We start from the raw sequence: 21,022 nt of genomic DNA on the forward strand, positions 1-21,022 counted from the left end.
CTCCACCATAGTACGATTTAGGGCTGTCGAGACAATTGTCTAGCCTTTGGGAGTAGGATCAGTATAACACAAAGACACGATCATGGCGTAATGCATATGTGGTTTGCGTGCGGGATAATAGAATAGCATTTAGCCTGCCAATTGTAACGAAAGCGACCTGCATAACAATATCTCGGAAGGAATCGTGAGGTTACATCGAATCTAGCGCGTTCCTCCGCTATTGGCCAGCAGAACATGAGCCGCAGAGCCGCAGAACTTTACTTCACATGAGCCACATCCTACAACTTGCTTGGCGCCTTGGGTCGTGGCCCACTCGAGAGGCCGGCTAAATGCTTCTCGACAACAGCCCAGGTTTGGGGAGGTAAGATCGCCATCATCCAAGTATTGCCCTGGCCGTCCTTGCCACCAACCTGGAACATGTTGCGAACATGCGTGTTGTGCTGTATCGAAGTCCATTGGTGCCATGCGATCTTGCCCGGAGACTTCCCATGACCCTCTACAGCAGGGGTTATGACAGCGGGGGAGAAGTCAATTGAGTCAAAGAATTCCATCTTACTGAAATTAGACACGACTAGAATGAAGGAGTCTTCAGCCGCGAAGATGGCCGGGTTCTCTTTGTCCCTGGCATATGATTCCCGCAGAAGATGCAGTTGTGCGTGCACTTGGGGGGCCTTGGTTAGTGTCGCCACAGATTCTCTCACCAGGAGGGCGGTTCTCGCTAGCGGCTGGTGCCGCAGCGCCTCCAAGGTGGTGTTGGTCGAGGTGGAGAAAGTTGCATTGGCGATAAAGACTGGGCTGGATTCGGGCTTGTCTTTGCGTTGTGGGAACGTTTCTGGCAGACAGTGTCTCGCCTCATACATGCCCATCACATGAACAGGCTGATCCGTCTCAGGAAGGATGCCACAGCAGAGTCGCGCAGCCCAGGCAGCTAAGATATCCGCGTCGCTGATAAACTGTCCATTGAAGAGCGCCCCCTTTGGAATTACTTTGAGTTGATCAGAACTGTGGCCACCGATGAAGTCCATCTTGATTTTCTGTACGGCGGAATCTGGTAGCACGAGCATTCGCCGCACCGAGAATGGGTATGCCTCGACGTGTTCCAGGTATTTGTCGTATGTCTTTTTGAAAGCTTCAGGGCTTAGCTGTATATCTGCCAGGGCGTATGGCTCCTTGGGCGGCTCTGAACCGACATTCTTCAGAGGGTCATCGTATGCTCCCATGAATTCTGGTATGTCGTCGTAGCGTCCGTCAAGGTCCATTGACCAAGCCAGGACCAAAGCTTTGATCCCCATAAAATCGCATACAACATGGACCCAGCGGATACTGATCAATGTTGCATCACTGAAGAGAGCAATATGAACGCCAATGACGGGCTCTTGACGACTAATATGCTCATCGAATTCAAGCGCCCATTCGGGGCCAATCGTCAAGGTATTAAATTGCGACGCGATACCGGGAAATAGTTCAGCTTTGCCTCTTGCCCTCGGGAGGTCTTTTGCAACAGGATGATCCACTGTTCTCACTGGGAAGGTCTGCTCAGAGAACTGGAATGCCGGACGGGCTTGGGTATATGTTCTTGGTGCGTGAATCTCAAGCTTGCCGGCCTTATTGAACTGCAAGCGGCCACCTAGCTTTCTCCAGTCGCCCTGGCTCAGGAGGTGCGTAAGAGCTGCGCATAACTTGTGCGTGTCAAGGACGGCGTCAAACCGTAGGGTCCAGTGTTGTATGTATCGGTTGATGGGAGAGTCATCAAACTCGTGCAAAGGGTACACAATGTCAGATTCGGACATTTTGTCCACGAAGGGACCAGGAGCATTTCCAGAAGACATTGGGCTTTTCTCTGCGACTGTATAAAATTTGTTTGTTTTTTTTGGCTTCGCGCTCGATAATGCTGCCAGTGAGATAAATAAGGGTACAAAGTTGCGATATGTTGCATGAGTGATTGAAAGCTTTCGTGGCGAGCTCTCAATCCCATGGACACCGTAAATTAGCAAATGACCTTGTAGAACTCCAATATAGCCGCCGGGATGCCCCGCATTCCTTCGCCTGGTCGGGCCGCTTTCCGGCCGGTTGAGTGGTTTCAGGCAGATTTTACTACAGGGTATCATTCGCATCACCGGTTGAATTCCAACAATAAATCTAACTAATTGTGTCATTGAGCGGCTTTTGCAAATACTCATGTTATACTAACTACTGTCTGCTAGTGTAACTCTTCTCTTCCAGGAATATTTTAATGTGCATAAATGACAAAACTGATGTTAACATAAGTCCATCTTTAATGCTGTCGAGTAAGCTGCCCGGGGAAAAAAAAACCTTTTTCAATTGGCCGGGGTGCTCTGAAGCTAAAACAGAATTAGGGCGCACGTGATTATGAAATGAGTCTTTCTGACCTCCAAAAACCCCACTCATTATGAACTATCCAGGTTTTGAACCTATCCTTGATGTTAAGCTTATATCTTGCAATGAGAGCAGTGTCTCACTGGCATTCCCACCTGACACCAAAGAACTGTGTCGCTGCGTTGTTTCAATTCAAGTCAATATGAACGCTGTAACGGGGAAGCAGGAACTCTCGTAAGACTTTAAATAAGCTCCTAACCAATTATATACTCTACTAACATAAATCCTCAGCTGTAAACGTTGTCGCTATCGAAAGGTAAGTTGATGCTACGATATATTAATGGGCTGGTGCAAGTCTAACAGCAATAGTTGAGATGCACACGAACAGTCCCTTGTGTTAATTGTGAAAAGGCTGGTGCCGGTTGCGAATATGAAAACATTGACAAGAGACGAAACCCAGCATCATCAGAATACACGATTGTTTTACAAAATCGAGTTGCGTCGCTGGAGGCTTTCATCCAAGAGTTGAGGGACGCTCCTCCCGCTTTTCGAGATGAAAAGCTTGGATCGGCGGTTAATAAAGGAGAAGCATCGCGTGTTTCAGCTGCAGCGCCGTCCCAAGTCATCCAATCTGATACTCCGCCCCGAGCATGTCTGAAACCTGACGCAGAGGGATCACTGGTGTACCACGGCGTTACAAGCATCTTTAACAGTGACTTTCTCCCGACAAGGGACAGTTATTCGAGCCCGACCCTGTACAACGAGTCCAATTTTGATCATGTTATAGATCACTTCGGCATCAAGTTGGAGGACGATACAGTCTTCAAAGCTCTGCAGCAATTCTTTCGCTGGCAGTATCCCCACTTTATGTTCGTCTATCGAGAGGCGTTTCTAAGAGACCATTTTGGTGAACCAAGAGGTTGCAAGTACTGGTCATCTGCGCTTCTGCTATCAGTTTGTGCACTAGGACTTCTCATGTCAGAGACTGAAGCAGAGAGGAGCTTAAGTGAGCTGTTCTTCGGAGCCGCTGAGAGTATCGTCATGGTATCGGGGCTGAACCGTCCCTCGATCCCCACAGTCCAGTCATTCCTCTGTTTAGCCTTCTTTGAAATTGGGCGGGGGAATGTGTCCAAGGGATGGGCTTTCTCAGGTATGAGATGTCTACCGTTCGTATGAGGATATCGACTTTTGACAAAACGAAAAACAGGTATCGCGTTCCGTATGGCACAGGACTTGGGATTTCAAAGTGATCCTATGAACTGGCTGCCACAAGACTCGACTATTATTTCAAGCGAGGATGTCGAGATCCGTCGCAGAATCTATTGGGGTTCCTACATCTCAGATAAGCTGATCAGCTTGATACTGGGGAGGCCCGTACAACTAGCCTTTGACAGTGCCGAGGTCGACTTATTGGAATTCATAATGTAAGTCATCTCTCATCCCCATCCCGCAAGCAAACTAACAAGATCAGCGACGGACCCGGAATGGAGTATTGGAGGCCTTTTGGCTTCGGAGATGACCCAGAGGAGCCTCGAGATCTTTCAAACATACCATACCTCAAAGAACAAATTCGCATATACAGAATTGTTGAGAAAATGATGACCACAGTGTTTTCTCCACGGACACCCAGAACGGAATCCGATATATTCGCGCGCCAAACGGTGCTTGATAATCTCAACATTGACCTTTTGCAGTGGAAGAATGCTCTACCAGCCTTTGCAAGGTGGAGCAAATGGTCTGCGGGTGTTACCATAACCCCCGCTATCGCTACGCTTCAGTAAGTGTCTATAACACAACAGAGATAAATAACTAACCGTTACGTAAAGCTTGCTATATAACAGTATTCTTATTGCCTTGAACTACGAATCAGCCACCACCAATAACGTCGAATCGGCTCGAGAAGCTGCACGCCTCTGTTGCACTACGGCAAGTCAAGATATTCTTGCCATGGTTCGAATGTACAAGATACAATGCGGCATCCATCATGCACCGCTCATATTGATATACGCATCTATACAAGCGCTGAAATGTATAGAGAAGTTTGGAATTCCAGAAGAGCAGAGCTATCTGATTAGTTGCATAGCTGAATGTTCTTCCACTTGGAGCATTGCTGGCCAAGTACAAGGTTTGAGGCCGGCCGGGGATCTGGATGCTTGTCTTAATCTAGCATAGCATTGCTTTGTGTAAGTTAACATTACTAACTTTTTTTACTACCTTCAGTTCAGATGGACTTTCTGTACCAAATAATGTAAATAAATTAAATCAGTTATCTGCATTTAGGTTCATCCATAATTAAGATCTAAATTAATTTACAACGTGCGAAAACATCATCTAGCTTATAACATAGTAAAAGAAATGACAGAACGTGATTAGAGCTTGTCAGATTTAAAGACGTGCTCGTGACGAGAAAACGTCATTCTGATGAAGCAAGGTAACAACCTCATCTGCGATACCCCATGATAGCTCAATACCTCTGCCACCAACACCGTAGGCATGAACAATGATACCTTGGGTCAACCGCTCCGTCTCTAGGCGAAGACCTCCCTCACGAGCTGGCCGACGACCAACGATGTCTCTGACGACTTGAAAACGATCCGATGCTCTGGCGGAAGTAGGTATGTAACCTTCAGACTCAAATGGGAACCACTTAGCTGCGTTGCATAGTAGGATCTGCCGTGTCTCGGATGAAGGATAAGGGTCCCAGTTATGGGGCTCTTTAGTGCCTCCGATGATGGTGCCGCCCTGTAGAGGTCGGGGGATAGCGAAGGACCATGTGCCATCGGAGTTCTGGCGTGTTACAGTCTTCGCAATTGTGTTTCCCACAAGACACGTCTGGCCTGAAGTAAGATCAGTTGAAGAAACTAAGGCCCTCTTGTATCTTAGGACTTACCACGTATGGGAAAAACCTTAGCATCACCGAAGCCAGTACCCGAACAGTTGATTACAACAGATACGGAGTCTTCAATCGAGAAAACCTCTTCCAGTGACGTGAGTGTGTACTGTCTTACACGGCCTCCCCTGTTCTGAAATCTCCGCTGTAAAAACGAAGCATATAAAGGACTATTGAGTGAGTACGTTCGATAGCTGAAACCCAGTTTCAATGAGTCACTTATAGCACTTAATTCGTTGCTTGTGAATAGTTTGAAGCTTGATTTAAGGTGATCATATGCCGACTTGGAGACGTCCTTTGCAACGTCAACATACTCAGGCGCAAGACACTCAAAAAACTCTTCTCCGAGCATAAATTCGACGCCGGCTGTGATGTTGTCTTTCTCTGACCAGCTGTCAAGAGTGTCATATGTTTTCTTCGCCCATACTGCTTCTTGAAGTAGCTGGGGAGTGTTGCCTGGACACGGTCGATAGTGAGCGCCGGCCCATGGTGTAGCGTAGTTGATGGAGGTCTCATTGGGAAAATGTCGTGCGATGATTACGATCGGCGGTGGTTTGTTCTTGGGCAGAATTCTGTCTTGAATGCGGAGAGCTGTTGATAGTCCAATGACTCCAGCGCTGTTCATTTAAAGTTAGCAACTCTAACTGACGTCATTCTTTACTAGAAGAAAATTTCGTTACGCTATTAGACACACCCAACAATGACAATAGTTCCCGAGTGACTGGACATGCTAAGAGAGAACTGGCAGTGAATTATAGAGATAAATACGTAAGGACAATTAGGTACATGGTTAAAGACGAGCCAGCGAGTGCTTTTATACAAAGACAATATTGTCGGGCACTTGTTTCTTTCAATCGGCAAACACCGGGTGCAGAACACAGTCGTACGAGGTGTTTTATAATCACTGCCAAGATCCACGGCATGACTACTGGTTCCGTCTCACCTTTCCTTAAATTCCTACTTGGTTTTCATTAGTTGCTGAAGATATCAACCGGATACCAGTCTATGGAGGTGGGTGTCCGTCGAAACATGATTGGACATGGGCTTCCATTAGCCTCACGGAGATCCACCTCCATTATTTATGAATGGTGGAGACACGCGGGGGAATTGATGCTGGATTGATCCTGGCATGTTATTGGCCGCAACTTATTCAAGTTAGATTTGAACCATTGACTCGGTCAAAATGCCTCCCTGAACTTGCTTGAAGCATAGCAACGTTGTTCCCAACCCGTTGGACTATAATAACTTTTCCATTTCCGTCTTCGATAAGGCTTTGACGAACCCAACCCTCAACCAACACGAGGCCATATTAGATAACCTTTTGTTTAAACGAAGACCCTAGGACTCTTACAACATTTATAATGGCTCTCCGAACCGGTGTCTTGACAAGCGATGCACCTGCACCCAGCCCCCATCTTTCTCAAGCAGTCATACATAATGGAACAGTCTACTGCTCAGGCTCGTTCGGTATGGATCCGCAAACTCGACAACTGGCCGATGGGCCTTATCATCAAACCGTTTGTCCTCCTTTTTCTCCCCAGCCTAATACCCCAGTTTGGACTCTAACTCTTATGATAGGCTGGAGCTCTTCGAAACCTCGATGCCATTCTCAACAAAGCAGGAACAACCCTTCACAATGCTTTGAAAGTCACGATCTTCATATTGAACATGGATCACTATGCTGAGGTTAACAAAGCCTACCTTGAGTTCTTTACTTCTGAACCCAAGCCGGTAAGGTCTCCTTTTAACCTAAACGTCAGCCGGGTACTAATTTGATGACTAGAGTAGAACCTGCGTGGCTGTTGCTCAGCTCCCACTGGAGGGCGCTCATGTGGAGGTGGAAGCTATCGCAGCTATTCCTGAGAAGCCTAGCAAGTTGTAGAGACATTCGATCGTGGCTTTTTAGCACTATCGTATAATAGAAATAATTACTTTCATCATTACTGTCTATCCGTTATAGGGTAAGACTTCATGCACTATCCAGGGAGTTAGCTTGAGTTAGCTCAATGTAGACTGGGGGTAAAGAATCTGTATGGCATCAATGTAAAGATATTATCTATAACATATTGAACGAACAGCACTTTGCGCAATTTATCCCCAATACCACAAGACAGCATATGCGTAAAACAATCCAACGATAAGCAGTGTAAGACAACCTTACTTTATTCCGCTAGGTTCACTAGATATGATATCTGTCAAGATAAGGTTTATCTGCTCGATTGTTCTTGAAGACTGATCGGCCCCCCCGTTAAGCTAGTCATGCACTCTACAATCTGAAGGTTCATGTTACGTAGATACCTAAGCTCTGACCTGTTTCCAGTAATAGGCATTGTTTCCCCCAGACTTATCGCTTATTTTCCGTTCCCTCGGTCCCGGTCTCGGGCATGAAGTGGAGTTCAACGGTGCAGACAACGAATGAGAGCTGACTGCTTTACGGTGTGGCCAATTGAAAGATTCGTGACCTGGTCTAGCCTCTCCATCAATGAAACCAATTGTGTGGGGTCGGAGCAACCTCGCAGGCAATTAAGCGAAGACAAACTTAATTCAAGTTCATTCAAGATAACAGTTCAGTCTAGGTATATGGCAACCGGTACATTGCCGTCATCCACAGTATCAGTATGATAACGTCTGGTCCTTAAAAAGGCATGCGTGATGGACTGCTATCTTGATTTTAACCACCCATGACACATCCGTAGATATTCGCAAAGGCGTACTTACCAAAATTCCACTTCTAATAACACAGCTGCGTGATAGACTGCAGCTGATGACTGCATCTATTCTCACGACGAATATTATTTCCGCAAAGTTCCGCGTTTTGAGGGTCTGCAGTACCTCGCTACGTGACTGCCACTCACTGGTGTTCAGAGACATCGGAATCCACACCGGGACAGGCCCGGCCGGAACAGATCACGCGGTGAGGTAGATTGGACAGCTAGCCCCAACGTGGTATTGATTATTGAATATTTATGCACTGATTCCTGGCATGAAACGCTATTGTTTCCCACATTAAACTTAAAAAATTCCCTAGCGACCCGGAAGACAAGACTCCCGATGCGCGAGTCGTGAGTGGTTCGACATGTCGGTTATCTTTGTCTGTATCTGGTTATCAACGGTAACATTCGTCTACCGGATTGCGACCTTTGTGAACCGGTAGTTACCTACAATCTTTGTTCAAGAGATAGGTTGCTACATAATGCACGAGCTGCGAGTGAGGGGTTCTATTCTAAGAGATGAGGTATAATCGCACCAACCTTGTCAGCCAGCATGAGCCTTATCATTTATGATATGGAACGTGGGGAATATCTTGTGTGACCCTTGTCAATATCTCTGCCTAACGAAATGGGAATGAAGGCATCGTGCCCGCCTTTGATAATGCTTACACTGTTGGAAAGGCTTTTCGTCTAACAGATCTATGAGCTGAATCATGCCTTATCTGCACGAAAAAGAGCGTGGGGATACCCTCACCGATATTTTCTTGGCGACGATTACCTGAGTCAATATACAACGCCATGGATCTGAATATCTATATAAGCTGAAGACCTCTACTCATGCTGTTCTTTATCTCAATGGAATCAACTCGTCTTCGGTTGTCTACATTGCACTCAGGGATCCATCAGACAACAGAATGCGTTTCTCACACTTTTTTATCCCAGCTTTTCTGGGCCATGTGGCTCTAGTCGGAGCCATATCAACCGGAAGGCTAGAAAGACGAAACCCAGGTCCAGGGCCAAAGTGTTCGTCAGGCCAACCCTCCACAAACGCTCCTCACAAGAACTTTTGGGGTTCTTTGACCGCCAAGGAGACAGCTGATGTGCTTTCTCTGCTGCATAGCAATGCAACAGGTTTCAATCTGACCACTGCGGAGGATGCAGGAAGGTATGCTGGCTGCCCCATATGCCCTTGAGAATATAATCTCTAATCGTTGACTATAGCCGTGACAACAAGATGTAAGTCTTTAGTGGTACACTGTAATCCTACTTACTGACAATCCTATCAGTATGTCGGTTGAGCTCATGATGCCCAACAAAACCGATGTTCTCCCCTTTTTGTCAAACAGTAGCGGCAGCCCAGAACGTTACGCTTTAGCCACAGTCATGTTCGGGGCACCTGAAAATGCCTACCTTCAGGAGTTCAAGGTTGGCCCTTTGCCTATTACCACCGCCTCAATTGTTATGCCCTACACCTACACCAACACAAGAGCAGGTAATGGTAAGATCCCGGTTGTCAACCCTGACGCCGAAGACTATGGCAACTTCAATCTGAGAACGATGAAGGAGGCAGAGGACGTGACAAAACGGCTGTGGAATCTAGTGAGTACCACATCTGCTTACGATCTATGTTCCACCATCTAACCAAGCAAAGACGGTCGATGATGGACTTCAGGTCCCATTAGCCTTCGCGGCTCCGCTTACAGTCACAGACGGTAGGGCTGTCATGTGGCAGGGTTTCAATGCACCTGTCACCAGCATCTATGATACGATCTCGTTACTTCCATTAGGGCTGTACATGAGGACAGATATCACGGGCCGCGATCCGAGCAAATGGCGAGTGACAGGCTGGGTATACGACAACGAGTTTTACCCGGAACTCGATGATTTCCGCAAGGTCATTGCGGATTCCCAGTTCAAGCCATTGGGTGCGAATTTGGATGAGCCTTGGGCACACACGAACAAACATGGCGATACCCTTCCTTTGGACGATAACCCGCCACCAGCCTCTATTCAACCTAATAACGCGAGGTTTGCTGTTGATGAGAATGAGAGTTATGTGACGTGGAGTAAGTCCATACCTGTAATTCTGTTAATTTCAAGCCTGCTCACAAGATTTCGTCAGTGGACTTCTCCTTCTATGCCAGTACTACACGAGACAACGGGCTACGACTGTACAACATCCGATACAAGGGCAAGAGGATCATGTACGAGGTGGGTACTCGTCATGTAGAATCTTGAATGGCTGAAACTAATTCCTCCCAGCTTGGATTGGATGAGGCGATAGCACATTATGCGTAAGTCAATTAGGACCTGCAACTCATACCCATCTGCTAATATCTTGCGCAGTGGTATCGACCCAGTGCAGTCCGGAATCTGGTAAGGATAACCAGTCGTCCAATACTTACTTTCCTAACTTTGATCTCTTAGTTACTTTGACAGCATGAGTGGATTTGGACCTACTATGATCTCTCTGGTAAAAGGTAGGACTTGGCCCGCATCAGAAAACGCTTAGGCTAACATCACCCCAGGCTACGACTGTCCGGTATACTCTCACTATTCCAACGTCACAACGACTACAGGCGAGACAACGTTTACGCAGAAGGACGCCCTCTGTAAGTTGAGACCAAAGATACCTTGGGCAGCCCGGTGTACTAACAGAACAATTAAAAAGGCATGTTCGAGATTGACAAGGGCTTCCCTATTCAACGCCACTCTTGGGCCGGGCACACCACCGTGACAAAGAATATTGCCTTCAATGTCCGCGCTATCTACACCATCGGAAACTACGATTACATGACAACTTACCAATTCCATCTGGATGGCTCGATCGAAGTTGATATTAGAGCATCAGGCTATATCTCCTCCGCATTCTACGCTCAGAACGAAGACTACGGGTTCAAGATCCACGACAGTCTTTCCGGATCCCTCCATGACCATGTCATCACATTCAAGGCCGACTTCGATATCTTGGGAGAGAAGAATTCTTTCCAAAAGATTGCCATCCAACCCACGACTGAGAAGTAAGTATCTCGTACTTTAATTTGTTACATCTTACTAAAAGTCTTATCACAGGTACAAGTGGTCTGGTGGCAAGTCCATCAACACTATGAAGGCAGTCAAGAGCTTTATTGAGAATGAAGATGATGCCAAGATCAATTGGTCCCCCAATGGAGGAGCAATGTATGCTGTGGTAAACAAGGATAAGAAGAACCCTTACGGCGAATTGCCGGGGTACAGGATCGTACCAGGTCCGAACCCCAAATATTTCGACGACTCAACCTTCCAACTAACAAAAGTATGTAGCGTCTGGTGTGGCATATCTCACGGTTCAGGACTCCAACATTACACAGAATGCTGGTCACCACACAACGCATCATCTCTACGTTACTCAGCAGAGGGATAACGAGACCTACGCTGCTGGAGCGTACAATTCGTTAACCCCAGAAGATCCTCAGGTTGACTTCAATAAGTATTTCAACAGTGAATCGCTTGTTCAAGAAGACATGTAAGTGCCTTGCTGACTGACCCTGGTGGTATGGATTACAGCTGACGTGGCGCAGTGTGGTTTGGTTCAACCTGGGAATGCACCATATGCCTCACACTGGCGACCTCCCCAACACTGTCTTCTCGACCGCACACTCTGCCATGCTCATCGAGCCGTTGAACTATCTTCTCGGTGATCCTTCTCAAGCTAGTTCGCAACAGGTTTTGATCAAGACCACCGACGGCAAGCCTGAGATTACTACTTACGGGGCTAAGAATGCAACATGCCCGATTGATCTAGTATGTCATCCATCGTTTCTGCTTCTTTGCAGCGCTAATTGGAAAATCACAGGCACAGCTCAACCCGGACCTATCAAGCTATTCCAATAGCATCAGTGTTCTCAAGTACCCTTATGATGGATCAAAGCCGGATCGATATTAGTCTGTATTCTTGGAGGTTGTAATCTGGTTGTTTATTTTCTATTCATGTACTGTGACTAGAAATCAAGCATAGTTTACTCGTGTACAGCAGTGGTACAGCACCCCAAAGCGGGCCATTCAAGAAATCCCCGGCTAAATACTTAGTAACAATGAAAATATGCCCAGAGCCGCCTAGAGCTTCCACGAATATATCACAATTGCACCCGGGCTGATTGTATGAATTAAAATATAAGGAGATGTATTAAGATCTCTATCCATGAAGTGTAAGTCCTTTTTATACAGTAAGGCCTACAGAAAATCCAACCTTGCTACTCGTCTTGTCTATCCCAATCTAGGCCTGAGGAAAGTATGAAGACCCAGTCCATGCACTAGACTAGTACGTATAGCAGAGTAGCTCGCTGGTGGTATCCATGACTGCTGAGACAGGGAGATCCTCAACGCCAGCCAGGCCCATGAAGGGCATCATGTCGGTGATAGCGGCGCGAGGGTTAGGCATCCCACCATCGGTCGAGTTTCCATCGGAAGTACCGTTGCCAGGCGTCATCAGGCGCTCACGAATACCGGCGTAGTCATTGAGGCGAGCCTCGGGGTCGTCCTGTTGCCAGAGAGTCCACAGTCGGTCAACTTGACCATGATGCAAAAAGAAAATAGGCTCTATATCAAGTCAGGAAAGTCAGTCACCCTGTAAGACCCTTTCACTGTTGCGGGAGTAAAGACAATGCAGGCACTTACCGTTGGGTGAGGAAGAGGGACCCAGGTCGCCCATCAGGCCACCGACAGCGCTATGAATGGCGATGTGGGGACCGTTCTCCATACTGAATTCATACGACTCAAAGTCGGATTGTTTCTGTACGTCGGCAACAGCCTCAGGGGTATAGGCAGAGGCGCGCATGGTACCGGGGCGATTCTCCCCGTCAAAGAAGTCGCGTGACAAGCAGTGCTCAGCTGCAATACCCCTGCTGTAAGCGGGACGGAGGTCCTTGAAGGGTCCGTCAACCAGACACTTCCACTCACGTCCGTCACTGGTCTTCTCGATCTTGTCGCCGCCGTTGCCTCCTACACCATTGACGGGGTCCCAGAAGTCTGAGCCAGCTACATCTTTAACATCAAGAGTCCAATCCCAGTACCTTCTTATGTCAGCTAAACGTTTCTCGGACGATCGCGGGCGATGGGGAACGGGGATCTTACACCATGGGACCAGTGTAGCCACAAGCCTGGAGCTCCTTGTGGTAGATATGTGTGAAGTATCGGTGCCACGGCAGAAAGACCGCAACGTAGTGGACTATATCAGTTAGCTAGGTCTCTTTGCTGAAGACCTCTGTAGGCCACAGGATGCGCTCCATACTGTCGTTGCTAAGGTGTGTGTGTACATAACTGAAGTCATCGTACAGGGACGTCTTCAACCCGATACTCGAAGGCTTCTTGGTAAGACACATAACCGCATCGGTATATTCTTTGCGTAGGTCTGCATCCAAAGCACGGAACTCCACACGCTTAACCGGGTTAGCGCATCGAGTAGATTCCTGGCGGGGGAGGGCAGTCGCGGCAACGAGGCCGGTCAATAATGGAAGTAGCTGGGCGAAATGCATTGTGGCGAAAGGGCTTAGTTGGTAATCTTAGTGTCCCTATGTCAATGTAAATGGCGTATGAGTTGGAAATACAAGCAAGGAAGATTGCGGTATGTAAATTAAGCCAATATCCCGTACCGATGGCGGAATGTATCCCTTTTATACATCTCGATTCTCAAACAAGCACCTTGGGTTCCATTCTTTTCCCGATCCACCTAGTCGGGAAAACAGCAGGTCAGAGCAAGGCGACAGAGATTACTTCGTCGTATAGAATGACAGTCCGGGTGACACGCTCCTGTAGCCCCTGGCACTAAGATATAAAAGGTGGATGATGAACGACAATACGAAGTCAAGACGGCAATTTGCACAGACGTTTTCCTTGTCCGTCAGGGATGAAGGTGGAGCTTTGTATGATCGACAGTCTGACGCCCGGCATTTCAGTATCCAAGCACATACACATTTATTATATACTACCCTGCGTAGCAAGGCTTGGCTACCACTATTTTAGAAATTGTTATTTTAAGGGTTGCATGATCTACCACGGGCCTTGTTCTGGTCAATCTACTTGTGTTCTGCGATGTTAAATAGAGAAATCCACCACTCTTTCTACGCAACGGCAGGGTTTATGCTTGGATATATTATCCTCATGAATTGAGCAGTTGTTTCTATTGTCGCAAGAAGCGTCTCGTTGCTGCAGTTTCAACAAGCGCTCTAAACCTCTCGCCGGAAAGAAAATTCACATCAACGAAAAGCTCCACATCTTTGGTCGGCATACCATAGGTTCACTTCTGCTCTATTAACAGCTTGGGACTTACTTTAGATACTCGACCTCTTATTTTATTTGTCTGGCATAGGATGAAAATAGTATTTCAACTGATCAGTGGCCTCAATTGAGCTAAGCAGCTTAAACTCCTGTAGCTAATTATGCAAAATTTCTTAAGTGGTCGGCATCGACAATGCATATTGTTCTTGGCTTGTCTAGTGGACACGTAGACTGGGCAATAGCCTCTCTAAGACACATGCATAATGCGCCATGTGTCATTCGCTTTACTGCATGGCTATACATAACCTGCCACGTAGGTCACACCAACACTGGGTGGGTAGCATAATGAATTGTAATAGTAGAAGTGTTACAGGGTGTGGGCTTTCTGTGAATTCTGTATTGAGTTTCAATCTGCTGAGTAATATCGCCCAATTGCTTGTCGTCATCGGGGGGGGCAGTCCGGGATGACTACATAAGCACTCCGGTTCCGTTTTACTAATGAAGCAAGGTGATTGAAATATCCATAGGTTAAAGCTCTATTGGTCAAGTAAACCTTATGGTCATTAAAGCGTCAAGGGCGCGCCCTAAACTCTACATAGCTTTGGAATCATTTGTCCATCGGTAAAGGTTACCAGGCGGAAAGTCTTGATTTTGCAGTAAGCTGCACAGTTAAATATCTGACTCCCTCTGCGTGGAAATTGTAATGAGATTACCCTGAGTTAACAAGCGAAACGAGTCGAACTAGCACAAATATCAGTCCTCTTTAAAACCAACCATTAACCTCTATCTAAGCAAGATGTCTTCCACCATGAAAGCTATAGTTATTTCCGAGTTTGGTCCTGTTGAGAATCTAGTCATCAAGGACATCCCCAAACCATCAACTACAACTCCAGGCACAGCTCTTATCCGCATCAAGGCATTTGGCATCAACCATGCTGAGATGCACATGCGGCGCGGGGAATGGGCCGAATCAGTACCCATCAGCGGGATTGAATGTGTCGGAATTATCGAAACTTGCCCTGGGGGTGAGTTTGCTAACGGAACACCGGTGGCCGCACTCATGGGTGGCCTTGGACGCACAATTCCTGGTTCCTACGCCGAGTATACCGTTGCGAGCACTAGCACCATAGTCCCTCTGGGAGGGCCTGATGAACTCTTGCCCTTGTCCTGGGCAGATGCAGCGGCCCTACCTGAAAGCTACGCGACGGCTTGGACTTGCCTATTTCGAAATCTTGACCTTCAACGCGGACAAAGAATTCTCATCAGAGGTGCTACTTCATCCTTCGGAAGGGCGGCCGTCAATCTTGCCGTTAATGCGGGTGCTATTGTCACAGCAACAAGTCGCAGCGCAGCTAAGTTCTCCATGTTAAAAGAACTTGGAGTCTCTGAGACCGTGCTTGAGGCAGCGGATCTAAGCGAAAGACTTCGTGAAACACACGATTTTAAGAAATTTGACTGCTTATTGGAACTGATTGGGAACAGTACAGTTGTTGACTCTTTGCAGCTTGTCCGTCGTGATGGGCGTCTCTGCTTAGCCGGATGGTTGGGGGGGTTGGATCCTATAAAGGGACCAGCGGGACCTGACAGCTCGCGCGGCTTTAACCCTCTCCTACAGATGGCGAGTGGAGTTCACTTCAGCTTCTTTGGAAGTTTTGTATTTGGGTCGGAGCAATTCCCAGTGTCTGATGTTCCGCTGGAAAGTATTATGCAAAAGGTAGCAGACAACAAGTTTGACGCGAAGCCTTGGAAGGTTTTCAAGTTTGAAGAGATACACGCAGCTCATCGAGCTATGGAAAGTGGAGAAGCTGGTGGGAAAATGGTGGTTATTGTTAGCTAGGTCATTTGACCAGGTACCCATGTGTCAGCACAGAGTCTATATATTAGCCGTAGTAAGCTATGTTCCAACGATCTTTATCATCCCAAACTATACATTTCGTAGCCTTACTCTAACTGGCATACCCTTGCTCGGGTGCGCCGTAAGCTCGCCAGGCATATGCGCCTGATAAGCTTGGTAGCCATATAGCTTGTCCTTATTGTCCCCATACGCTGGAACGATTTCCAAATCCCTGATGGTCATAGCAAGTAGCAACCTTAGCTCTGTCAAGGCAAGCTCCTGTCCAATACAACCCCGAGGACCCAACTCAAATGGGCGGTAGGCAGTTCGATGGAAGTCGGGCTGCAACCAGCGCTCTGGAATAAACTTGTCAGGATCCGACCAGAATCTCGGGTTGCGATGGATTGCCTTGCTTGCGGAGAAGAGGATAAACCCATCAGTAGGAAGCTGCTCTCCTGTTTCGGGATGTCTTAGGAAGAATGTAGGGGAGCCTTCGCGACAGGAACCAATTGGCGGTTCGAGTCGAAGGGTTTCCTTGATGATTGCGGTGGTATACACGAGTTGGTTCAAAATTGTAGGTGTTTCAGAGATCTTCGATGTTGCAGAGGTGGGATCAGGACCTAGAACCTCGTCGTGCTCTTTCCGCAGCTTCTCCAGTACATGAGGGTGTTGGTCCAGATAGTTGTAAGCGAAACAAAGAGTTGATGCGGTGGTATCATGGCCGGCAAAAAGAAAGATTTTGAGGTTTTCAATCGTTACATCAAGGAACTCGTTATCGATACCGGAATTGGAAATAGTCTCGCTTCCAGTCTCCTTTATGTATGTGTTGATAGCGAGACCATTGATAGTCTTTGGTCCCTTATCGCCCTCATGGTTTTTGAGTTGATTCTCGATCAAAGGTTTGAGTTGGTCTCGTAATTTTTGGTTAAGATTCGCAAGGCGTCGGCCCCGGAGCGGATCCAGAAGACGACCCCAGTTTGGCGGCGACCAATCTGTAACGAGAAGCCCAATGGCAGCTTTGAGCGTGGGAAAGATGTTGTCATCCATACCAGATTGAATTCCCAAGCTTCGACCCAAGACAGAACGCCCAATGACGTCGCACGTCACTTTCATCACTGAGTCTTCAAGAAGAACAACTCGATCGTCTTTGGCAACTTGCTCTAAGTGTTTTTTCCAGGTCGACGCCTCTTCAATGAATTCCGGGACAAGGGCTGATATATTTTGCGTCGAGAAACCCGGGTTAAAGATCCCTCGCCACCTCTTCCAAAATGACCCTTCTGCCAGAACAAGGTCTTTCAGTCCAGTCAAAGGTCGAAACTGGCCTCGAATGATCCCGTGCTTTGGACGCGATGTTTCCTGGGTAAACTGCGCTGCAATATCTGGATGGAAGGTAGCCATCATGGGCCAGGAAATTGGCCATAGATCGATGTAACACACACCGCGCTCAGCGATCTCGGGGTACTCGCGTGCAAGAAAGTCAGGCATTAGTTGTCCGTGTACGTCTGCAGGGTACGCTGTCATGATCTCTCCCACGGCAATTAAATTACCCAGGAGCCATGAATGATTCGGCAACGTCGGCTATGCACAGTTTGTTAGGCTTCTCATCTCAAAGGAAGGTCCAAGTGCGCGCCATTTCAACTCACGAGATTGTACTTCCTAACATTTTGTCGGAAAAAGGCGCGTTGTTGATAGAGTCTGAAAATGAAGTAGCTCAGTGATGTAAGGAAGAGGATCCCTCCCCAACGCAGTACAAAGCCGTTCGCGTCCATCGCTCTAGCAACTAAAGCACAGGAATTATCCTGTGTTGAGTAATTAAGAACTTCAAAGATAGTATTATACGAAAACAAAAGTAAAGGCATGCGGATTGTTACCCCACTTACTAATGTAGTTAGTGCTTATGCTGTACCAGTAGAAGATGGATAATTTAAATTCCGGTAAGCTATTCTGAGCGTTATTCTGACATTGTAGTATAATGCACTTCAAGTAATTAAAGATACTGTTTTCTTCAGTATGCTTTTGTAAATATCCTTGACGCGTTTCTTACAGATTGTGCGCACAATCTTTACATCCGCAACTGAATTCAGCATAGTGCCGATGCTGGCGAAAACAGAATCTTCATGGGGGCAAACTGAGGCGGGGCGGCGTGACAAGTCCTTATCGCCGATAAGCTTTAACGGAAGTAAGCCAACTAAAAACACAGCCAACGCAAAGGATTCCATTTATGCCTTGACTTTTTGATTTCATGGAACATTGGGAATTTCTAAGGAGTCTTCAAACGGTCCGTGGAGGACAATGGGTCATTTCCGAGGCTTCTCTGGAACGTGATTGGTGAGCCAAGATTTAACCTTGAATGTCACTGGCAAGGACAACCTCTAACCGAGCATTTTGAAGCGTAGCGAAAGCTCGAATGAGATTAGCGCTGACAGAAGGATGGCTGCTTGGTGAAGGAAAGTAACATGAAATTGAACGATAGAATCCTGCGGTCTAAGCAAGCCAGCGGTCGGGTTCCTTCTTGATCTTTCACTCCTTTCACCCTTGATTTCCTCCTCATATCTTTCCTTTGTCTCTAACTTAATGTGAATCAGTTGAGATACAATTAGCCATATGGGGTACCTTGATCTTTGTCCTTCGTGAAAGACCCAGTAATGCCACCCGGTCTTCCAAACCTCGAGTCGAAGCACAATACGAATCTGACCAGTTCTCGATCATCGACTACATTCAAGCGCCATGGCCTCGCGATGGTTCTCTCTGATGTTCTTCCTCGCCTTGAGGGTTGCCGGAGCCAATGACAATGAGGACAACCCTTATTATACCGACGCAATTGAAGGCTGCATAGCAGAGAATTTAGGGACATGCCAGCGGCAACACGAGGACTGGGTATGGCCCTGCTACTGCGGTCAGCTCCAAAGTGAGTGGAGCTTCCTGCCTTCATTTGCAAAATGCGTTGGCAGGGACTCACCGAAAGATATCAACTCCACCTATGCTGGATTATCATATGACTGTTCGGACGCCAGTCTTACTTTGAACATCACGAGAGCGGAATTTGAGCGGATATCCATGGAGGGGAGAAATACCGGAGCGACCGAAGTAGAAACAGCGTCAACTTTATCAACAGGTACCATAGCTGGGATAGCTGTTGGTGCAATTGTCGGAGGAGGAGCCATGATTGGGGCGCTCGCCTGGTTCTTGTTAAAGCGACGGAAGAAGAACGGTGACCAGTTGGAGTCTAATCCACCGAGCTCGCCACAACAACAGACCTCACCAAGTTGGGGAATCGAGTTTAAACCTGAATGGACAGCCAACGCCCCAGTCGAGTTACCGTCATCCCATCATGTACCGATGTACGAGATGAACGCCACACCAATGAGACCTATCGAGATGCCAGCGACACTGCCGGAAGAAAGGAAGAAGAAGTTAATGAAGAATGAGAGCAGGGGGGAGATTGTGTAGAGTTGCATCTAATTGAGAGATGCCTGGCTGTTACCAGCGCGTTGTATTTTATTTAGACTGTTGTTTCTACTACTATTACATTATACCCCAGCAGATAGTTAACACTACACCGCTTCGTCCAGTTGCCTGTCTGAGAATTCACACCTTACTAGTTCTCACGTCTCGGTTTTCTAACTGCAAAAGCTATTCATTGTAAAGACCCCCTAGCTAGACCAGTGCACTAGCATCGGCATACTCTTGCCGCTGACGTGCCCGAGGTGCCCGCTGACAACAGGTACCCGCTTAATGCGGGTCCTCCCGACTCGCAGCCTCTCGATTATTGAAGGTCCTATAGTCTATCTCTAAGTATTAAACCATCACTAAATCGCTTCAGATAGCTTAAAAAATCTCCAATAACTAACAGTCTCCAATTGCAACTAACACTATTTCTCGCATCTATACAATATGCAGCTCATCAACCTTTCCGCCCTCGCCCTCTTCGCCTCATCAGCTCTTGCAGCTGACTGTTTCGGTAACAGACAAGATGGCATTGAGCAATTCCAGAACGCCTACTGGGACGCTCGTGCAAAGATGTGCGGCAACTCAGAATGCGGGTTCCAGCAAAGCTGCACCACAAGAGCTTCTCAGACGATAAATGGACTCATCAAGTTGACCGTCAACGTCTCCCTTTCACGAAAGAACACGGGCAATAAGAAGGGTTTCAAGGATTGTTGGGTAAGTATTCCCCCAGCATTCTATGGCATGAGCTAACATTGATTGCTAGGATGCCACGGGGTATGTGATCACGTTATTCTGTCGACTTTTACTAACAGCTCTAGGGATATCATCACCCAGTGCGTTCGAGGCAGTAAGCAGATGAGTGGAACTTGGGAGGCCAATGGTCAGCTTTACCAGATGACCGCCCAGTACTCTTAAAGAGTTCCGGGGGATTACTTCACAAACGATCTGATTTGAGGGTCTTTACAAGCGCAGCATAGCGAGCCTCTGAACCATTGCAGACTACCGCAGAAAGGATAGACAGCCTAGCAAACTCAATCAAAATCTCGATGATGTTTAGTCGAGAATTAGTACTAAAGGCAAAGTGTGTTAACGTTTACCGACTAAAAGCTGACGTATGGATTTGAGTTCTGTCTTAAGCAGACTATGCTGTCTATGACGAGACTTTCCTGCGCGTGTTTATTAGTAATTCTGATGTGGTCTGCGATGCGAAAGGATTCCACCACAGGTTCACGTTTGGGGCTTTACCAAACATGCTTTTAAGAAGGACAAGGCGGCTGCACTAAGCCCTACAAGTAGATCATCCATAGGCAGGATTTTAGTGCTGTCTCTGCACGTCAGGCTAAAGCCAGTTTGAGGAAGATCGTCAGTAGCAAAAGAATCGTCGAGTAGCTAACAATACGGTGATTTGTTGTGGCTCAGTCTAAGGTGTGAATGTCTCAGCTGCACTGTCCTGTCGGGGACGTCTCGATTGGGGATAGTTTTGCGTTGAAGGTTTACATTGAGAAAGTCCTTACCTCATGTTGTTACTGGCAGAGCAGCTTGAAC

The 21,022-nt window shown here is 47.2% G+C and overlaps 10 protein-coding genes across 10 annotated transcripts; 6 read left to right on the forward strand and 4 right to left on the reverse strand.

The window, feature by feature from the left end:
• Positions 1 to 110: 110 nt before the first annotated feature.
• B0J16DRAFT_348142 (uncharacterized protein) lies at positions 111 to 1,290 on the reverse strand. The gene has a single exon (XM_046128681.1). The coding sequence runs from the start codon at positions 1,257 to 1,259 to the stop codon at positions 279 to 281; it is 981 nt and encodes a 326-aa protein (XP_045980662.1). The 5' UTR covers positions 1,260 to 1,290; the 3' UTR covers positions 111 to 278.
• Positions 1,291 to 2,462: 1,172 nt separating this feature from the next.
• B0J16DRAFT_291824 (fungal-specific transcription factor domain-containing protein) lies at positions 2,463 to 4,577 on the forward strand. Its single transcript, XM_046124300.1, has 6 exons — positions 2,463 to 2,571; positions 2,629 to 2,653; positions 2,707 to 3,487; positions 3,545 to 3,761; positions 3,809 to 4,114; positions 4,164 to 4,577. Exons 1-6 carry the CDS (start codon positions 2,540 to 2,542, stop codon positions 4,507 to 4,509), a joined length of 1,707 nt encoding a protein of 568 aa, XP_045980663.1. The 5' UTR covers positions 2,463 to 2,539; the 3' UTR covers positions 4,510 to 4,577.
• Positions 4,578 to 4,607: 30 nt separating this feature from the next.
• B0J16DRAFT_348146 (uncharacterized protein) lies at positions 4,608 to 6,022 on the reverse strand. Its single transcript, XM_046128682.1, has 3 exons — positions 5,922 to 6,022; positions 5,228 to 5,844; positions 4,608 to 5,174 (listed from the first exon to the last, which is right to left on the reverse strand). The coding sequence occupies exons 1-3, from the start codon at positions 5,954 to 5,956 to the stop codon at positions 4,723 to 4,725; spliced, it is 1,104 nt and encodes a 367-aa protein (XP_045980664.1). The 5' UTR covers positions 5,957 to 6,022; the 3' UTR covers positions 4,608 to 4,722.
• A 417-nt stretch (positions 6,023 to 6,439) lies between these two features.
• On the forward strand, positions 6,440 to 7,230 carry B0J16DRAFT_179956 (Endoribonuclease L-PSP/chorismate mutase-like protein). Its single transcript, XM_046122579.1, has 3 exons — positions 6,440 to 6,744; positions 6,806 to 6,958; positions 7,011 to 7,230. Exons 1-3 carry the CDS (start codon positions 6,589 to 6,591, stop codon positions 7,107 to 7,109), a joined length of 408 nt encoding a protein of 135 aa, XP_045980665.1. The 5' UTR covers positions 6,440 to 6,588; the 3' UTR covers positions 7,110 to 7,230.
• A 1,622-nt stretch (positions 7,231 to 8,852) lies between these two features.
• On the forward strand, positions 8,853 to 11,863 carry B0J16DRAFT_271701 (copper amine oxidase; the record flags this gene model as incomplete). Its single annotated transcript, XM_046123587.1, has 14 exons — positions 8,853 to 9,103; positions 9,160 to 9,174; positions 9,225 to 9,537; positions 9,590 to 10,004; positions 10,061 to 10,149; positions 10,201 to 10,232; positions 10,285 to 10,314; positions 10,366 to 10,418; positions 10,467 to 10,550; positions 10,610 to 10,958; positions 11,011 to 11,186; positions 11,242 to 11,443; positions 11,499 to 11,721; positions 11,774 to 11,863. The coding sequence occupies 14 exons, from the start codon at positions 8,853 to 8,855 to the stop codon at positions 11,861 to 11,863; spliced, it is 2,322 nt and encodes a 773-aa protein (XP_045980666.1).
• A 372-nt stretch (positions 11,864 to 12,235) lies between these two features.
• On the reverse strand, positions 12,236 to 13,451 carry B0J16DRAFT_375014 (uncharacterized protein; the record flags this gene model as incomplete). Its single annotated transcript, XM_046130645.1, has 4 exons — positions 12,236 to 12,516; positions 12,595 to 12,989; positions 13,051 to 13,144; positions 13,208 to 13,451. 4 exons carry the CDS (start codon positions 13,449 to 13,451, stop codon positions 12,236 to 12,238), a joined length of 1,014 nt encoding a protein of 337 aa, XP_045980667.1.
• A 1,462-nt stretch (positions 13,452 to 14,913) lies between these two features.
• B0J16DRAFT_309537 (uncharacterized protein) lies at positions 14,914 to 16,030 on the forward strand (the record flags this gene model as incomplete). The annotated part of the gene is made up of 1 exon (XM_046124913.1): positions 14,914 to 16,030. The coding sequence occupies exon 1, from the start codon at positions 14,990 to 14,992 to the stop codon at positions 16,028 to 16,030; it is 1,041 nt and encodes a 346-aa protein (XP_045980668.1). The 5' UTR covers positions 14,914 to 14,989.
• A 43-nt stretch (positions 16,031 to 16,073) lies between these two features.
• On the reverse strand, positions 16,074 to 17,818 carry B0J16DRAFT_179972 (cytochrome P450). The gene is made up of 2 exons (XM_046122580.1): positions 17,671 to 17,818; positions 16,074 to 17,605 (listed from the first exon to the last, which is right to left on the reverse strand). Exons 1-2 carry the CDS (start codon positions 17,794 to 17,796, stop codon positions 16,118 to 16,120), a joined length of 1,614 nt encoding a protein of 537 aa, XP_045980669.1. The 5' UTR covers positions 17,797 to 17,818; the 3' UTR covers positions 16,074 to 16,117.
• A 462-nt stretch (positions 17,819 to 18,280) lies between these two features.
• On the forward strand, positions 18,281 to 19,477 carry B0J16DRAFT_375017 (uncharacterized protein; the record flags this gene model as incomplete). The annotated part of the gene is made up of 2 exons (XM_046130646.1): positions 18,281 to 18,355; positions 18,419 to 19,477. Exon 2 carries the CDS (start codon positions 18,755 to 18,757, stop codon positions 19,475 to 19,477), a length of 723 nt encoding a protein of 240 aa, XP_045980670.1. The 5' UTR covers positions 18,281 to 18,355; positions 18,419 to 18,754.
• Positions 19,478 to 19,843: 366 nt separating this feature from the next.
• On the forward strand, positions 19,844 to 20,569 carry B0J16DRAFT_417667 (uncharacterized protein). The gene is made up of 3 exons (XM_046133688.1): positions 19,844 to 20,191; positions 20,241 to 20,251; positions 20,296 to 20,569. Exons 1-3 carry the CDS (start codon positions 19,922 to 19,924, stop codon positions 20,390 to 20,392), a joined length of 378 nt encoding a protein of 125 aa, XP_045980671.1. The 5' UTR covers positions 19,844 to 19,921; the 3' UTR covers positions 20,393 to 20,569.
• The last annotated feature ends 453 nt before the right edge of the window (positions 20,570 to 21,022 follow it).

The sequence above is a fragment of the Fusarium flagelliforme genome (assembly GCF_020744385.1).
Source record: "Fusarium flagelliforme strain FIESC 12 MPI-CAGE-AA-0113 chromosome Unknown B0J16scaffold_6, whole genome shotgun sequence".
NCBI lineage: Eukaryota > Fungi > Ascomycota > Sordariomycetes > Hypocreales > Nectriaceae > Fusarium > Fusarium flagelliforme.